The sequence below is a fragment of the Panicum hallii genome, chromosome 4 (assembly GCF_002211085.1).
Source record: "Panicum hallii strain FIL2 chromosome 4, PHallii_v3.1, whole genome shotgun sequence".
NCBI lineage: Eukaryota > Viridiplantae > Streptophyta > Magnoliopsida > Poales > Poaceae > Panicum > Panicum hallii.
Genome location: NC_038045.1, coordinates 3,673,760 through 3,688,251, shown reverse-complemented (window position 1 = coordinate 3,688,251; position 14,492 = coordinate 3,673,760). Strand labels below are relative to the sequence as shown.

The 14,492-nt window shown below is 43.9% G+C and overlaps 4 protein-coding genes across 7 annotated transcripts; 3 read left to right on the top strand and 1 right to left on the bottom strand.

The window, feature by feature from the left end:
• Positions 1 to 438: 438 nt before the first annotated feature.
• Positions 439 to 5,987, top strand: LOC112889748. Of its 4 annotated transcripts, XM_025956518.1 has the most exons (10): positions 439 to 484; positions 622 to 775; positions 1,745 to 1,875; positions 2,018 to 3,051; positions 3,385 to 3,445; positions 3,550 to 3,638; positions 3,757 to 3,847; positions 4,226 to 4,273; positions 5,252 to 5,327; positions 5,422 to 5,987. In XM_025956518.1, exons 4-9 carry the CDS (start codon positions 2,120 to 2,122, stop codon positions 5,285 to 5,287), a joined length of 1,257 nt encoding a protein of 418 aa, XP_025812303.1. In that variant the 5' UTR covers positions 439 to 484; positions 622 to 775; positions 1,745 to 1,875; positions 2,018 to 2,119; the 3' UTR covers positions 5,288 to 5,327; positions 5,422 to 5,987. The 4 variants fall into 4 exon arrangements, with proteins under 4 accessions (XP_025812303.1, XP_025812304.1, XP_025812305.1 ...); XM_025956519.1 differs by lacking the exon at positions 439 to 484 and having other exon boundaries at positions 501 to 775; positions 1,814 to 1,875; XM_025956520.1 differs by lacking the exon at positions 439 to 484 and having other exon boundaries at positions 501 to 775; positions 5,252 to 5,307.
• A 1,062-nt stretch (positions 5,988 to 7,049) lies between these two features.
• Positions 7,050 to 11,137, top strand: LOC112889423 (putative clathrin assembly protein At5g57200). Its single transcript, XM_025956042.1, has 15 exons — positions 7,050 to 7,276; positions 7,426 to 7,495; positions 7,634 to 7,731; positions 7,972 to 8,110; positions 8,396 to 8,523; positions 8,630 to 8,722; positions 8,835 to 8,885; positions 8,981 to 9,046; positions 9,144 to 9,209; positions 9,300 to 9,380; positions 9,601 to 9,678; positions 9,773 to 9,949; positions 10,038 to 10,116; positions 10,289 to 10,407; positions 10,544 to 11,137. Exons 1-15 carry the CDS (start codon positions 7,190 to 7,192, stop codon positions 10,937 to 10,939), a joined length of 1,728 nt encoding a protein of 575 aa, XP_025811827.1. The 5' UTR covers positions 7,050 to 7,189; the 3' UTR covers positions 10,940 to 11,137.
• Positions 11,138 to 11,206: 69 nt separating this feature from the next.
• On the bottom strand, positions 11,207 to 12,338 carry LOC112889424. The gene is made up of 2 exons (XM_025956043.1): positions 11,701 to 12,338; positions 11,207 to 11,482 (listed from the first exon to the last, which is right to left on the bottom strand). The coding sequence occupies exons 1-2, from the start codon at positions 12,140 to 12,142 to the stop codon at positions 11,424 to 11,426; spliced, it is 501 nt and encodes a 166-aa protein (XP_025811828.1). The 5' UTR covers positions 12,143 to 12,338; the 3' UTR covers positions 11,207 to 11,423.
• Positions 12,339 to 12,464: 126 nt separating this feature from the next.
• On the top strand, positions 12,465 to 14,286 carry LOC112889425 (diphthamide biosynthesis protein 3). Its single transcript, XM_025956044.1, has 2 exons — positions 12,465 to 12,883; positions 14,008 to 14,286. Exon 1 carries the CDS (start codon positions 12,611 to 12,613, stop codon positions 12,854 to 12,856), a length of 246 nt encoding a protein of 81 aa, XP_025811829.1. The 5' UTR covers positions 12,465 to 12,610; the 3' UTR covers positions 12,857 to 12,883; positions 14,008 to 14,286.
• The last annotated feature ends 206 nt before the right edge of the window (positions 14,287 to 14,492 follow it).

The window sequence follows — 14,492 nt, the reverse complement described above, 5'->3', positions numbered from 1 at the left end:
ATCATTTTCAATCATAGAATCCCTCTAACTTCTATTAGTTCCCTTCATGCATTGAATCACTTACTCATAAGATTTAGATTATATTATCATATAAAATCATTTTCAGTCATGAAATTACTCTATATTGAAGAATCAGTTCTGACATATCGTTCAACCCATTGTCTCAGATATACCTATAAAGTCTTTATAGAGCTATATATGGATTTACAGGATAAGTGTACATAAGTATATATGAGCTATGCGTTTATGTCCAGAAAAAATATCAGTTTGGTAGAGGTTTAGCCCTGCTTTTAGATACAAATCCATTAAACTACTTCTCGAAAGATTCCTTTTCTTTTCGAAAAGCTATTGAGCACAGGTCATACACCTTACTTCAAGTACCTTTCTTCTCTCAACAATACTTAAAATGAAAAAAAAAACAGTCTCTTCTCTACGCCTACGGTTGATCGTGAGCCTGACCGGATAAATACGGCTGCTCAGGCCGGTATGTAGTTACTACATCCTAATTATTCTCGGTCGGTCGTGGGTGATCGTACTCTTATTCTCCTCGTTCTTTCTCTCTCTATCCCCACTCCCATTTTTATCTGTTCGTTATGCAAGCATTACCGGCTTACCGCGCAGAAAAAAAGCTTACCGTTGCCATTTCCATTTGGAGACGAGCGCCCAGGAAGCGAGAAAACCTCGGTGATCTCCGCCGCCTCCTGCTATAAAATCCTCCCAGGACCAGGAGAATCTGCTGGAGTCCGTTGCGGCGAAGCCCACTGAGGAGCGTTGGGTAACCTCTCTTCTCCCCTCCCCTGCGATTTGTTCTGGAATTTTCATTTCGCGGTGAATTTTTACTTAATATTACGCAGTGATTGATTCCGATTGATATGCTTGTTTCTTGTGTGATTGAGCACACGAACCGAGTTGGTGGAGGTGGTTAGCTTGTTGTTGATGGGGTTAGGAATGTGCAGATTTGGGTGTTCGGGGTGGAAGATGTTGGCTGGATTTGGTTAGGATTTGGGAAGGTAATATGTAGGAGTGGGATTGGGGAATTTGTGCAATTGTGCTTATATCATTGAATGTGAGTTTGTGTGCTTTAAATATCTTAGTTCGGATCCGGTACCGTTTACCCATGGCGAATAACGATCATTTTACATGGCAAATATCGATCACACAGGTACAATTTCTAGATCATCGTGAATAAGAAACCCTAGATCTATACGCGCCGTAATTCTCACCGCAAATCTCGTCGTTGTAAAAATAAAGGCCACCTTTCTCCGTTGCAAGAACCCGAAACCACTTCGCTTCCCTATGTGTGAATTAAATCATCGAGAAATGATACCATCTCATAGTGTTTCTTGGAGGCACTTCAGCTAGGTCACTGCTATTTTGTGTCTTCGAATTCCTCGGCAAATTTCATTGGTGGTAAGCTGCCTGATTTTGATCTTGAGGTGTGCCCCTCATTTCTTGATCTTGGGTACATGTTTTTGGTCAAATTAAACAAAGATGCTACACCCTATCTACTGGGATTAGAGTTAGACAAGTTCCAAGCCTGAGAGTATATTGTGCATATTTTCTTCTTGTACTTCAACTATAATTTTCAGCAGCCCTATGGGCCATGGGTGTCAGGCTTGCACTATATTTCAGCAGCCTCACACGGAAATTAAATTTGCACAATTGCACTTATTTGTTCACTCCCATTTTTTTCAAACAATTATGAATTGTGCAAACAGTCCAGTTCCTCTTCTTTTTTTTCCAGATTTGGTCATATTGAGCACTTATTGGACCTCAATTGGAGTTTGATTTTGGCGTTTGAGATCTTATCCAGATGACACTGGGTGAAGTGCTGTATAGACGGTTAGTGAATGTCAGACATCAAACATACTAATGGTATACTACTATCTTGGTTTAACCATTATGAACAATTTTATATCTTGTTTGTCTCAGCCCTTACATAGTAATCCTATATATTTTTGTCTGCTATCTATTTTCACTTCTGAGTAATTCCATTATTTTTTGTGGAAACAAATAGAGCACTGGTTCTGCTTCAGTTACACTATCCTTGGCCAAAGCAAGCTATCTATTGCGCCTGTGATTTTGGTGGGAGCTGTCACAGTTGTTCTCAACTGAAGACATGACTTTAAAATCTAGTGGATGCTCAAATGAAATCTACAGAGAACCTCATCTATGCCGGAAGAAAGAATTCAGATCATCTGTAATAAAAATCATCGATTCATCTTTGAACTCGAATTTGCTTCCTGCAGACAGTATTTGTTCAATTCCTGCTTCAGAAGATGATTTCTATTTTAATAAACGAAGGAAGATGGATGAGGAATATGACCCCCTTCTGGAAAATGGAAACATGAGAGAGAGTACAGCGAGAAACTTCACAACTACTGGTTATATCCCATCTCCAGTACACAGCGCAGATGGCAAATCATGTATGGTTTCTTCAAATGTAGAAATTGCAGCAGGATCACATTCTAATGGCAACAATGGACAGACATCATCTGCATCAAGCGTGTCGCCTTACATCAGTCAGAGAATTAAAGATGCTTGGGAGTGTTCATTGCCTGATACTAACGCTGCAAAACCACTAACAGAATTAACATCAGCGAGGGACCTTTGCATCTTCATCCTCGAAAGTGAAATATTCCCCGCTAAAGGTTCAGAACTTAGCAGAACATCAAGTACCATAGACCATGATGATAATCAAAGCAGTCCTTTATTTGAATGCATGGGATGTGGGTCAATGGAAGATCCATCCAAAATGTTAATTTGTGATTGTTGTGAAGGAGCATTTCATTTATCGTGCTGCAAACCACGTGTCAAGAAAATACCAGAGGAAGAGTGGTATTGCCTGGTCTGTAAAAGAAAGAAACCTAAGAGGTACCATGGAAAGTTGACGAGTCCCAAACGTGGATTGCCCAAGGGCATTCAAAGACCACGCCGAGGTCTTGGTCCTATTCAAGATATGTTGGTGGATGCTGAATCATATGAAAGTGAGGTGAGGATTGGTAGTAAGTTTCAAGCGGATGTTCCAGAATGGTCGGGTCCTATTTCTAGGTATGCTTACTTACTCTTGATGAAGCTTATTTTGATTTCTATTGTTTATTTGATGGGAGAGGCAACTTCAACTTAACTATTCTGTTCCCGAGGATTGGTAATTTACTATGTATATTGATCAGATATTGTTGGAGTTAGTCCAGACAATATTTTTCACCTTGTATAACGTTCGCCGCTAGATTCCTTTTACAAAGTACAAATTAGATGCTAAATATACCAAGTCCTCTGAAGTTACATGTGTACCTAAAGTGCAGTTTTATTTGTGCTATTCATTCTTGCAACTTTGATTTATCAGATACAAACTCTAATGTTAGCGCCACATTCTTTGTGCAGCAACGAAGATCAGTTTGCTGAGCCCACTGAACTTGATCCTAATGAAACAACGATGCTGGGTGTATGTCTCTGCCTACTTTGAACCTGATAAATGACAAGCGACAGAAACTTCCCTTAATACTTATTACAAGGCACCCTTCCTGACATTCGGTGTTGCCCTTGCAGTGTTTACAGGATAAGAAAACCAGCGTCGGTAATTGGATCCAGTGCCGAGAAGTCCTAGACACAGGAGTTGCTTGTGGCAAATGGAGGAGGTATACACTCCATTCCAAATGATTGATTTTCTCGCATCTATGTTTGTGCATACATGGCCACGTTAACACATAACTTTATATATGTTTATGCCTTTTTTACTGCATTGACCTTTGGCAGGGCACCATTGTTTGTTGTTCAATCAAGCGACTGGGACTGTTCATGTTCAGTGGTTTGGGATCCTATCCATGCTGATTGTGCTGTTCCACAGGTACATTCCTGTTATACTTTACATCGATATAGTTGTGTTTTTTATGTGGCCTTTTGGGAAGGTGCTTGCTTGTCTTACGTCAGCTTCTAACAGCATTAGGATTAAGTCAAGCTACTTACAATTGATGGTACCTTATGTGAGTTGCTTATGTTTATATTATCAATTGGTACCCCTTCTTTTGATCTTTAAATGTTTTATTCATGTTCAACTCCAAGTACCTGTTCATCCGCTTCTGTTTGAAAAATCTGAATTAGCTATTGAACTTCTATGTTATAAATGCTGACATCATTGTTGCTTCTTTACATTATTTGTACCAAAGTAATTAAAATTCCATCATTTTTCGAGAAACTGATTTCTATATTATCTTTTCCGTTGTAGGAATTGGAGACTGATGAGGTTCTTGAGCAATTGAAGTACATAAATAAGGTATGTTCATTCTGATACTGAAAGTTGTTATGATCAGCACATTATTTGCATCATGTCCGTAAGCGTTATTTCCTCATTTGAAAAGGACAAACAGGGAACTGACTACAGTTTTTCTTTCTATTTTTGACCTGATAATCTGATGTGTTGTGCTTGCTTGAATGAAAATTGAGCCCTTCCTCTTTATGGAGATGATGTTTCTTTTTTGGGATACCTCGTGATCTAGAAGGGCCATCCACTGGTTGGTAAAACTACGAAAAATATAGTATAATAGAAGCTTTTTTTAATCACAGACATTAGTATTACTTCAACCTGTTTAATCTATTAGTATTGTAAACTAGTAAAATTTTAAAATTTTGACCAAAGCTGTCGAAATGTGTACTTTAGTACCATAACAAAGTCAAACTTGTACAGTGGTTTGAACCGACCTGATGATCGTATGTCCACATAGGCAAATGATCTGACATCAATAATCTGGTTCGTAGCACAGAGCAATACACTTTGAAAAGGATATGATCAGTTAAATCTGGATCATCTTCTAGTCATGTGCTCCTATGCATGCATTGGTTGTCTTAGCCACTTACCTGAACACAACATATTTTCATAAAAATAAAGACAAGGCTGCAGGCCAGGAATTATCTGTTCTTGTGCTCTGGCTGAAGCTCAATCAGTTGCAGAGTAGCTGAATCGCCTCAATATAGTTTTGCTTGAAAATTATATCTAGGAGCAAGCAAGCATTACGCAGGGCTTGTTTGGTCTTCACTGCTTATCACTAAGAAGATGAACGAGTATCTGCATGAAGAGAAACTGAACTCCATGTCAAAAGAAACTGAATTATAGGGCCTTATGCGAAAGTGCCTGATGATTGTATCGTTTGGCTCACATGATCACCAGTCATACCTATTAGAACTCTGAGTACACTATAGATTTGCCATGGATTTGCTGTTTGAAACTAGTCTATTTGAATTTTTATCTTTGTAGCTGAAGAATCGTCTGGGGAGCAATCAGAAATGCTGAAAGATGTACATCCGTCAGATGTGAGTTGTTCTATGTGAAGGTACCACATTAAGCTTTTAAGAGCTAACGAAATGTCTTGCTGTTTCACCCTACTGCTGTGTGTGAGGTCTGATTGCTTTCGTTCTTTTGAGCAGGTTTTGTCTACAGACTAAAAGGGGAAGAAGAAGTATACAATTAGGGAACTCTTGCACCAGTCCTGTCACAACTCACAAGTCGGCATCGATACAGTGGTTTGGTTTTTCCCAGATGAAGTTAGAACTAGAAGAGGTGTATTGTGTGTCTATATGCATCATGCCTTCACACAGCGAAAGGGACGCCCAATACACCGTTGTACTGTGCGTTTTGGTGTCTTTGTAAACAAAAGCAAAGAAAAGGCATTTCAAGACCAAAAGGCATAAAGAATACAAACAAAGGAAGAGTAAAAAGCCGATACAGCTGGAGTCTTACTCGCTGCGATGGAGACTGGAAGTTTTTTATTTTTGTGTGCGTGTGTGAGAGAGAGAGATCTCAAAATCCAGGCTGTATTATATGATGCAGGCCTGAAGCGCCAGTCGATTTTGTTTGTATGGGGTGTAAACTGGTGTGTTAAAATTGCCATCTTCACTCCAGGAATATCCATGCATATGACTGGAAGAGTGAGCCACAATGTATAGTTTCCTTTAGAAATCTGAATCACAATGTGTAGTTCCCGAGTGGTACAGTCATAGTTCGATGTTGAGAGCTGTGGCCAGCACAGCCACAGGTCCTGTGCCTGAATATGCGCGTTTGGTAACGGGACTACCGTTGGTCCTATCTCTGTAAACTCCTAGTAGTATATCTGTAAACCGAAAGAGGCTAAAATACACACTTTGGAATGTATCATGGCACCTAAATTAAAATGATGTTGCAGAAGCATATGTATCATGGCACCTAAACTAAAATGATGTTGCAGAAGCATGCTCCTCTCTGTCCTAAATTACAATTTATTTTAACTTTTTTAGATACATAGTTTTTCTACGTATCTAGATATGGTGTATATCTAGTTGCATATTAAAATATATCTTTGCATAGTAAAATATATGTATCTAGAAAAGCCAAAGCGATTTGAAATTTGGGATGGAGGTAGTAGCTTGGTAGACAGTTTGAAAAGCTAATAAGGTGATCTATGAGGACTAATTTGGGTAGTCGATTCTCATCGTCTCTAGGGCCTCGTAAAACTCCAGGTGATGTCCTTGCTCGAGAGGCTAACTTTGGACAGTTGAAGATACGTAGGGCAGGAAGGCTTTACTCACGGTGTCTTCATTGTTTTTGCTTGAAAATGTCCTTGGCTTGCAGGCCTCTTCTAGCTGCTTAGGAAATTTCATCTCTGTTGGGAAGTCTTGGCGGTCCCACACTATGTGTCTAATCCTCTCCTGTAACATCCTGAATTACAAGTGACACAATCATTAATTCTAATTACAGATGCGGGTAATAAAATAAAAGGCATAGAAGTAGAAACTTACTCTGAGTTTGCAAATCAGCAGTTAAAGAACCAGAGAACAATGACTGGACAGCCTCCTCTATGGCACATATGCAGAGCTTCTGAACTTGCAGCACCTACAGCAAGACGACCAAAAAGTCCATGGCCCATATCTCGAGCTATCTGCTGCTGGGCCGAGCCCCAAGGGCTGGCAGAGGGAGTCCCGGCCCGGCCCAGGCGCGCACGCGCGTCGCCCTGCTTGCTTCCCACCAAAACAACGCGAGCCCGCGCCTCCCGTCCTCCTCCCTTGGTGGGGCCCTCTCCGTCCGTCGCGCGCTAAACTTGGGGTCAGGGGAGCGAGTTGGCTGGCACGCGGGGAGGTCGGTCGGCCGGTGGGTGAGCGGCGATCGTGGCCCGTGGGGGCGCGCGGCGGCGGGGCACGGCGGCGCCGGGGGCGCGCGGGCATGGCTTCCGGGACGTGGCGCAAGGCCTACGGCGCGCTCAAGGACTCCACCAAGGTCGGCCTCGCCAACTTCAACAGCGAGTACAAGGTGAGGATGAATCGATGACGCCTCCCCATCTGCTCCCAATCCTGATCTTCCTTCCGGCCCGGGCTCCTCCTCATCCCATGGCGCTCCGCCGCTCATCCACGTATGAGAACAAGATTCGCCTGTAATTTTAATTTCTGAATTCCTCACAGGATTTGGACATCGCCATCGTGAAGGCGACGAACCACGTCGAGTGCCCGCCCAAGGAGCGCCACCTCAGGAGTGAGTGCCCATGCCGCCTCTGTTTCTGAGACGCGGGCGCCCTAATCAATCCTGGTTAAAATGCGGATCACATCCGCCTGGATCGAATCCTGTTGGGGCCGGCAGTTGCTCATGGCTGGGTCTCTGTGCTCCCTGCAGGGATACTCTACGCGACCTCTGCGCATCGCCCGCGGGCTGACGTCGCCTACTCGATATGCACGCTGGCGAGGAGGCTGACCAAGACCAAGAATTGGATAGTGGGTCTTGCACCTTGCTCCTTGTTCATGAAATGATGATGGTCCTGGATCCAATCATTTCTTTAGCTTAATTGTACATGAGCCGATGGTGATCCTTGATTGGGTCATTTGTTTCTTGGTTGCCCCGATTATGTTTTGTTTTCCGACCTTGAGAGATGAATAGCTTCTGAAAATTGCACGTTTTGTGGCATTTTGTGAAGGACTGACATGACTGGATCTCGACCCATTTCTTGGTTACAGGTCGCGGTGAAAACGTTGATAGTGATACACAGGCTACTCAGAGAAGGCGATGGCACATTCAGGGAGGATTTCCTGACCTATTCATACAGAGGAAACATTCTGCAGATCCCACAATTCAAGGATGACTCCAGCCCATTAGGTGGGTTGGGTTCATTGTGCATTGTCTTTTTTTTGGGATAACTCGTATATGTATATTGATTATAGATAACCGAGCGCAGGGATAGGGATCTTGTCCATCTATTGCAGAACTGCAGCCTCTTGGCTACTGAAAAGGAGCCAATTTTATGGCTCAAGGATGTAGACTGTATATCTGTCACAAAGTCCATGGTCTAAACAAATCTGCATTTTTCTAGGGGGGTCCAAAAAATGTAGCCTCCTAGTGGTTCAATATCTGAACAGATTCTCTGCTCACTCCTTCCTCCAGCTTGGGATTGCTCTGCTTGGGTTCGCACGTACGCGCTCTACCTAGATGAACGGGTGGAGTGCTTCAGGGTTCTCAAGTACGATGTTGAAGCTGATCGTCTGCTGAAACTACCCCAGGCGTCTGGCAAGGTCAGCTTTTCCATGCTTTCGAACCAACATCTTGCAGTCTTGGTTGACATCATTTTGAATTGTTTGCCCCATGAGTAGTGCTGTGCTGAACCTTGATGGATTCCAGGCACACAGCAGAACAAGAACCCTTCCACTCGCTGATCTTTTGGATCAGTTGCCTGCACTGCAGAAACTGCTTCTCAGGCTTATTTACTGCCAGGTTTGAGGAATAAGGAACAGTACTAAGCTTGAAAATAAGAAACTATATCAAGCCAGTGGATGCAACTCTCTGATATTGGCGTGCCATTTCATTTTCCATCATCACTTTGCAGCCTGAAGGTGCAGCCTGCGCAAATTACCTTGTACAGTACGCGCTAGCCCTTGTGAGTCTGAAAGTCGTTCTGACAAAGCTCTTTGGTAAAGAATAGTGTCCATTTCCTTATGGTTTTAAGTCTTACAGAGGTCTTATGGGCCCTAGGTTTTGAAGGAAAGTTTCAAAATATACTGTTCAATCAATGATGGCATCATCAATCTTGTTGATATGGTACGCTAACAGTTCTTACTAAGATGCCTTTTCCATGTATGTATATGTCCGTCATCGGAACATAAGCTGAAATCCTTGTATCTCTTGTGTGATGCAGTATTTTGAGATGCCAAAATATGATGCGATCAAGGCCCTTGAAATCTATAAACGAGCTGGCCAGCAGGTATAGAAACTATGCAGTGTACCATCTAGCATATTTGGACGAGCTAGCTGTTTCTAATATTGTCATGGTGTGGATTCATCAATTTCACAGGCAGAAAAGCTTTCTAATTTCTACGACCAGTGCAAACATCTTGATCTGGCCAGGACTTTCCAATTTCCTACTCTGAGGCAGGTATGTTCCATCAGTCATTAATTACTGATTTTAACAGAAAATCTCCATAATTTAAGGGAAGATAGTATTTACATCACTGACTATACCACAGTCAAGTGTAAAAAATGCTAGTCATTTAAATCTCATTTGGAAATGACATAAAACCTGTGCCCTCAGCACACTAGATTGTACTATTAGTCACTTACTGATAGTGATAGTGCTACTACTTACCGGTATGCAGCCGCCGCCTTCATTTCTTGTGACTATGGAAGAGTACATCAGAGAAGCACCCCGAGCCAACATTGAGAGTAAGAGTTTGGTGAGTGCTTTCAGTATCAGGGACACTGCAAAAGGCCAGAACCTGGAGGAGAAAATGATAATGTTATGATTATTCTTGCTATTTGCTAAACCAGGAAAATGAGGAGAATCAACCTAGTGATAATGAAGAAGCAGCTCCACAGGAAACCGAGAAACTGGTGGAAGAGGTAAAACAAGTACCTGCAGAGCCTGAAGAAGAACTGCAACCCGCTGCTGAACCTGCAGAAGAAGCAGTGGAACCTCAACCAGCGACGATCACCGGGGACCTATTAGTATTTCCTCTATGTCCCTTGAACAATCTACTGTTCAGCTCAGTATCAGTTTCTAAGCCTCATGTTCTTGCTACTATATTACTTGCAGAACTTGGATGAAGAAGTAAACCTCATGATCGCAGACCTTGAAGCAAGCAATGCACTGGCTCTTGCTATTGTGGCACCAGGTTCAGTGTTTATGATATCCATGCACTGCTCATTAGCAAATTATATTAAGCACAACAGCACTATCAGCAGTTTTGGTTGATGCTATTTTGTGCAGAGAATTCTTTTACTTTAGAAAGATCATATATGCTATGCATAGTGCATTATCATTAGTATTTTGTCTCTTAAATGTAGGGAATGAAAACAAGATGTCAAATTCTCGAGACTTGTTTGCCCTTGACAAGTCTGGATGGGAATTGGCATTGGTTACTGCTCCAAGTAACCACACAAATCAACAAATGGACAATCAATTGGTATGTATAACTTTGCTATTGCTAGAGAAAATATGATTCATGGGACAAATTATTAACAGCAAAAGATGTGGTCATAAGTTGATACCAAATTTAAGTAAAACCAGTCAGAGATAATAACTTAGCATTTGATCAACAGGCTGGGGGTTTTGACAAGCTATTGCTAGACAGCCTTTATGAAGATGAGGCAAGGAGGCAGCAAATAGCCAGTGTGACCTACACAGGAAGTCTTGCAGCAAACCCGTTTGCTTCCAACGATCCATTTGCCATGTCAAACAGCTTCGCGCCACCGTCAAATGTGCAGCTAGCTATGATGGCAGAGCAGCAGCAATATTACCAGGCACAACAGCAGCAGTACTTTCAGGTACAGCAGCAACAGCAGATGGTGATGTTGCCGCCTCAAACATACCAGCAGCAGTCTCAGTATTCTGCCCCTTCTTCTCAAGCCGCGTTATCCAATCCCTTTGGTGATCCATTCAGTAGCCTCGTTGCAATGGCTACTGCGCCGAAACAAAGCAATTCAAATTTAGTCTGAATTGCATATTTTGTTCCTAAAGCCCCCTAATTTCCATCATTCACAGCATTGGAAATTCTGAGGAGCAACTTGTATAGTTCAAAATTTTTGAATACTGTATCTTGACTATACTCTGTGCTGGTGTAGTACCCATATAGTCATATTTGGAAACTAATGTGGCCACTGTGATGTCCATATGATACACAGTTTTGACTTGTACACCAATATCACCTAACATTCCCGTATGTTTACCATCATACATCCCAGAAGTCAGACAACATCAGAAAAGACCGCGAAATCATGATTTTATTTATTGGCAAGTCTTACATAAAAATTAGAAGATCACATGAATTCGGTGCAACTTCATGGTCTACAGTAGATCACGAATTCAGTGTTACAAACTTTTGTACAATAGGAGTAAGTGATAGGAGACCATGAAAAGGGGCATCTTTTCTTGATCCCCAATTTCATCCAGTGCAACATGTAGCAGGTAGCCCCATTACATTCAGTCCTCTTGAGCTGGATTATCCAGACTTGAGCTCTTCATTTCATCCGGAAAGTGGCCTGCATATTCATCAACACTCCGTGTAAGGCAGAACTTTCACTAAGCAGGAGCCACACATCAATTCGGATTGCAGAGGAACATAGCAAAACGATGAACTAAAAAACTTATTATTTCTGAATTCTAGCGGTTCTTACATCTTATGCAATGCGTTTCAGTTCAGAATTGTGCCGCTCTTCGGAATATTGAAATGGAGATCACAAGTAGTCCAATTTCTTACCATCGATGAAGTAGGTCGAGCACGGGTACCCGCGGGAGGCGGCGGCGACGGCGCGGGCCTCGTCGGCGGAGAGCTCCCGCCGCGGCGCCGCTGGCTCCACGAACCCACCACCGTGGCCGACGAGGGCGAGGATCCCCAGGGCCGCGCCGGCGGGCCGGGGCGGCACGAAGTAGGACGTGCCGGGCCGGAACGGTGCCCACTCGGGCTCGGCCATCCGCGCCATGGCGCCGTCGATCGCCTCCTCCAGCCGCCGGGCCACCGTGGCGGCGTCCGCTGGCGTGTTCGACGGTCCCGCGGCTTCCGCTTCGAGAACCTCCGCCGCACGCCGGCGGGTGTGGCTGTGCCGGCGGCTCAGGACCACGCCGGGCTGGGGCTGGGGCTGGGCCTGGGCCCCGAGGCGGCGCGCCAGGATCGCCGCCCGGGAGGAGAGCACGCGCGCCATGGACGCCTTCACGTCACGTGGTTAGGGTCTGGGCTCGCAGCCTGGGAGACGGAGCTGCGCGTGCGGCGGGTGACGGCGAGCGGGCGCGTGCTGTGCCGTGGCGGTGCCGCGAAGGTTTGGGGACTTGGGGAGAGAGGTGGGGAAAGCGTCGGGTAAATATAGCAGTCGTTCGAGGGCCTTTCCGCCAAAGAACCGGTGGTCGGTTCCGAGTCGGGCTGGCATCGGGTGCGTGTTCCGCGTCCGTTTTGGGCGGAAACCGCAGGCTGCCTCCGCCGGTTTCTCACTTTCTCCCCGGGGATATTTTCGTAACAATCAAATTAAATGTTCGCAAAGGGGTAATCCGAAAATTAGCGCCGCCACCGCCTTACCCTCACGCAACTGCCTCCTTGCGGCGGCGCGGAACACCGACGCGTCTTCTCTGTTCTCTCTGGTTGCGGGTGCGGTCGGAGGCTAGGGTTTCGCGGCGGGATGTCGGCGTACGACGAGGTGGAGATCGAGGACATGGAGTGGAACGCGGAGCTGAAGGCGTACACGTACCCGTGCCCCTGCGGCGACCTCTTCCAGATCACGCTCGAGGACCTCCGCCTCGGGGAGGAGATTGCGCGGTGCCCCTCGTGCTCCCTCTTCCTCACCGTAGTCTACAACGCCGAGGACTTCGCCGACGCCAAGGAGCCGCCCCACAAGCCGGGCCCGAGCCCAGTCGCCGTCGCCTGAGGCGGTCCCCCCGTGCGCGGCGAGATGGTAAGGCCTCAATTTCGTTGTGGTTTTGGTAATTGTGGTGGAATTTCAGCTTAGTAGATTTTGGAGCGGTAAGATTAGGGGAGTAAAATTCAGCTAGAATTTTTTTGAAGCATTATATGGTTGGATTATCACCCTTTTATGCGGAATTTTGGATAATTGATTGCTGTTTGAAGGAATGGGGAGTATTGATTCTACCATTGATTACAAAACACACAAGTTTGATTCTTTGTGTCTTTAATTTCTGTCACAACCTACCCAACCTTGCCAAAAAAATGGCTGGCCGAAGCCAAAGTTTTGTTAGCCATTAGTTGGCCATTAATTGGCAAGAAGTTAGAATCCGACAATAAAACTTGATGGTTCTGTCAGCTGAGTGGCTGATATGAGCTTTGGGATGTGTTTTTTCTTGGCTGACATACAAGGTCTGCTGACTGATGTGGCGTAGCTATCATTTTCCTGCTGGCTTATGTATGCATCATTTTAATGTTTGCTCCCTGGTTATCTTGTCAAGGCAGGTACATTAGAATTGAAATAATCTATGCAAGCCAACTACATTTTGTTTGTCCATGATGACAGGGCTCATGATCATTTAACTACTCCGCAGCTGTTTGTATCTTATTTTACCTGGCAGCATGAGTTATAGACTTGGTTAATATAAGGGGTCCTGATTGGTAGTCTGCAAATTTCTTATCTCATACTAGCTCTGCATCTTGGTAGTCTCTTATACGGTTCACCTTTCTGAGTTGTGCATGGTTGTATTTTGCACATTCTGAGCCTTTGTTATTTGTTTCCTTGCCTGTATCTGACTGGAAGCTTCTATGTGGTTCAATGTTGTGTGGTTGCCATTACAAGATTAATTTTGATTTAGTGTGACAGCACAGGGAGACCATGTTATCCTACATATACTTACCAAAATGATTTCCAGGAGTAGTAAGATTTACAATTCTTATAGCTTGGTTCATACTCTGAAAGTTAATAGTTTATTTTCAAGCACTTTGGTTCACACCAGATATCACATTCTACTATCTTTGCTGCATGTGTAGTCTAGTGTTATCATGTTTTTTTTTTGAAGGACCACTGATGTTTCGTATTTGAATCCTGCTGACATTATTGTGCATTGCTTGCAGGAGTTGAATTGATCTCAGGGCAGGAAAAGAAACGAGAGTTGATGTTTGACATACACGAGAACATTTGTACAACAACCACTACTTAGATGAGTGGGCTCAGAGGCATACTATCAAAGCTTAGGTTGTTAAATTATCTTGTTTGTATGGGTGACCTACTGTTGTAAGGTGGCATGAACAACTTATGCTTCAAAAATTTTGTTTGTGAATTTTCTTGCCTTGATCTCTGTTTAGCAAGTTACAATCCCGATTGATCTTCAGTAAATTCATCCACCATGTGAATTCTTGATGAAGCTAAGCTATTGAGGCGTATAGACGCTGCATCTACTTCATTCCTTGTTCAGGTCTTCAAGATATTAACTTTCACCTCTATGGTGCTATTTTACTCTGTAGAAACTTCGTATCATACATTTTTGTGGTCCCTTCTTTGGATAGAGTCCAGCACCTGGTACCGCCTGGACCCCATACAGCGAAATCAACTGGAAGTC

Coding starts and splice junctions, on each gene's coding strand:
- LOC112889748 (XM_025956518.1), top strand. CDS start 2,120: ATGACTTTAAAATCTAGTGGATGCTCAAATGAAATCTACAGAGAACCT. Junction 3,052..3,384: donor TGGTCGGGTCCTATTTCTAG/GTATGCTTACTT, acceptor TTCTTTGTGCAG/CAACGAAGATCAGTTTGCTG. Junction 4,274..5,251: donor AATTGAAGTACATAAATAAG/GTATGTTCATTC, acceptor TTATCTTTGTAG/CTGAAGAATCGTCTGGGGAG.
- LOC112889423 (XM_025956042.1), top strand. CDS start 7,190: ATGGCTTCCGGGACGTGGCGCAAGGCCTACGGCGCGCTCAAGGACTCC. Junction 9,679..9,772: donor ACATTGAGAGTAAGAGTTTG/GTGAGTGCTTTC, acceptor TTGCTAAACCAG/GAAAATGAGGAGAATCAACC. Junction 10,117..10,288: donor TCTTGCTATTGTGGCACCAG/GTTCAGTGTTTA, acceptor TCTTAAATGTAG/GGAATGAAAACAAGATGTCA.
- LOC112889424 (XM_025956043.1), bottom strand. CDS start 12,142: ATGGCGCGCGTGCTCTCCTCCCGGGCGGCGATCCTGGCGCGCCGCCTC. Junction 11,483..11,700: donor CTCGACCTACTTCATCGATG/GTAAGAAATTGG, acceptor ATGAATATGCAG/GCCACTTTCCGGATGAAATG.
- LOC112889425 (XM_025956044.1), top strand. CDS start 12,611: ATGTCGGCGTACGACGAGGTGGAGATCGAGGACATGGAGTGGAACGCG.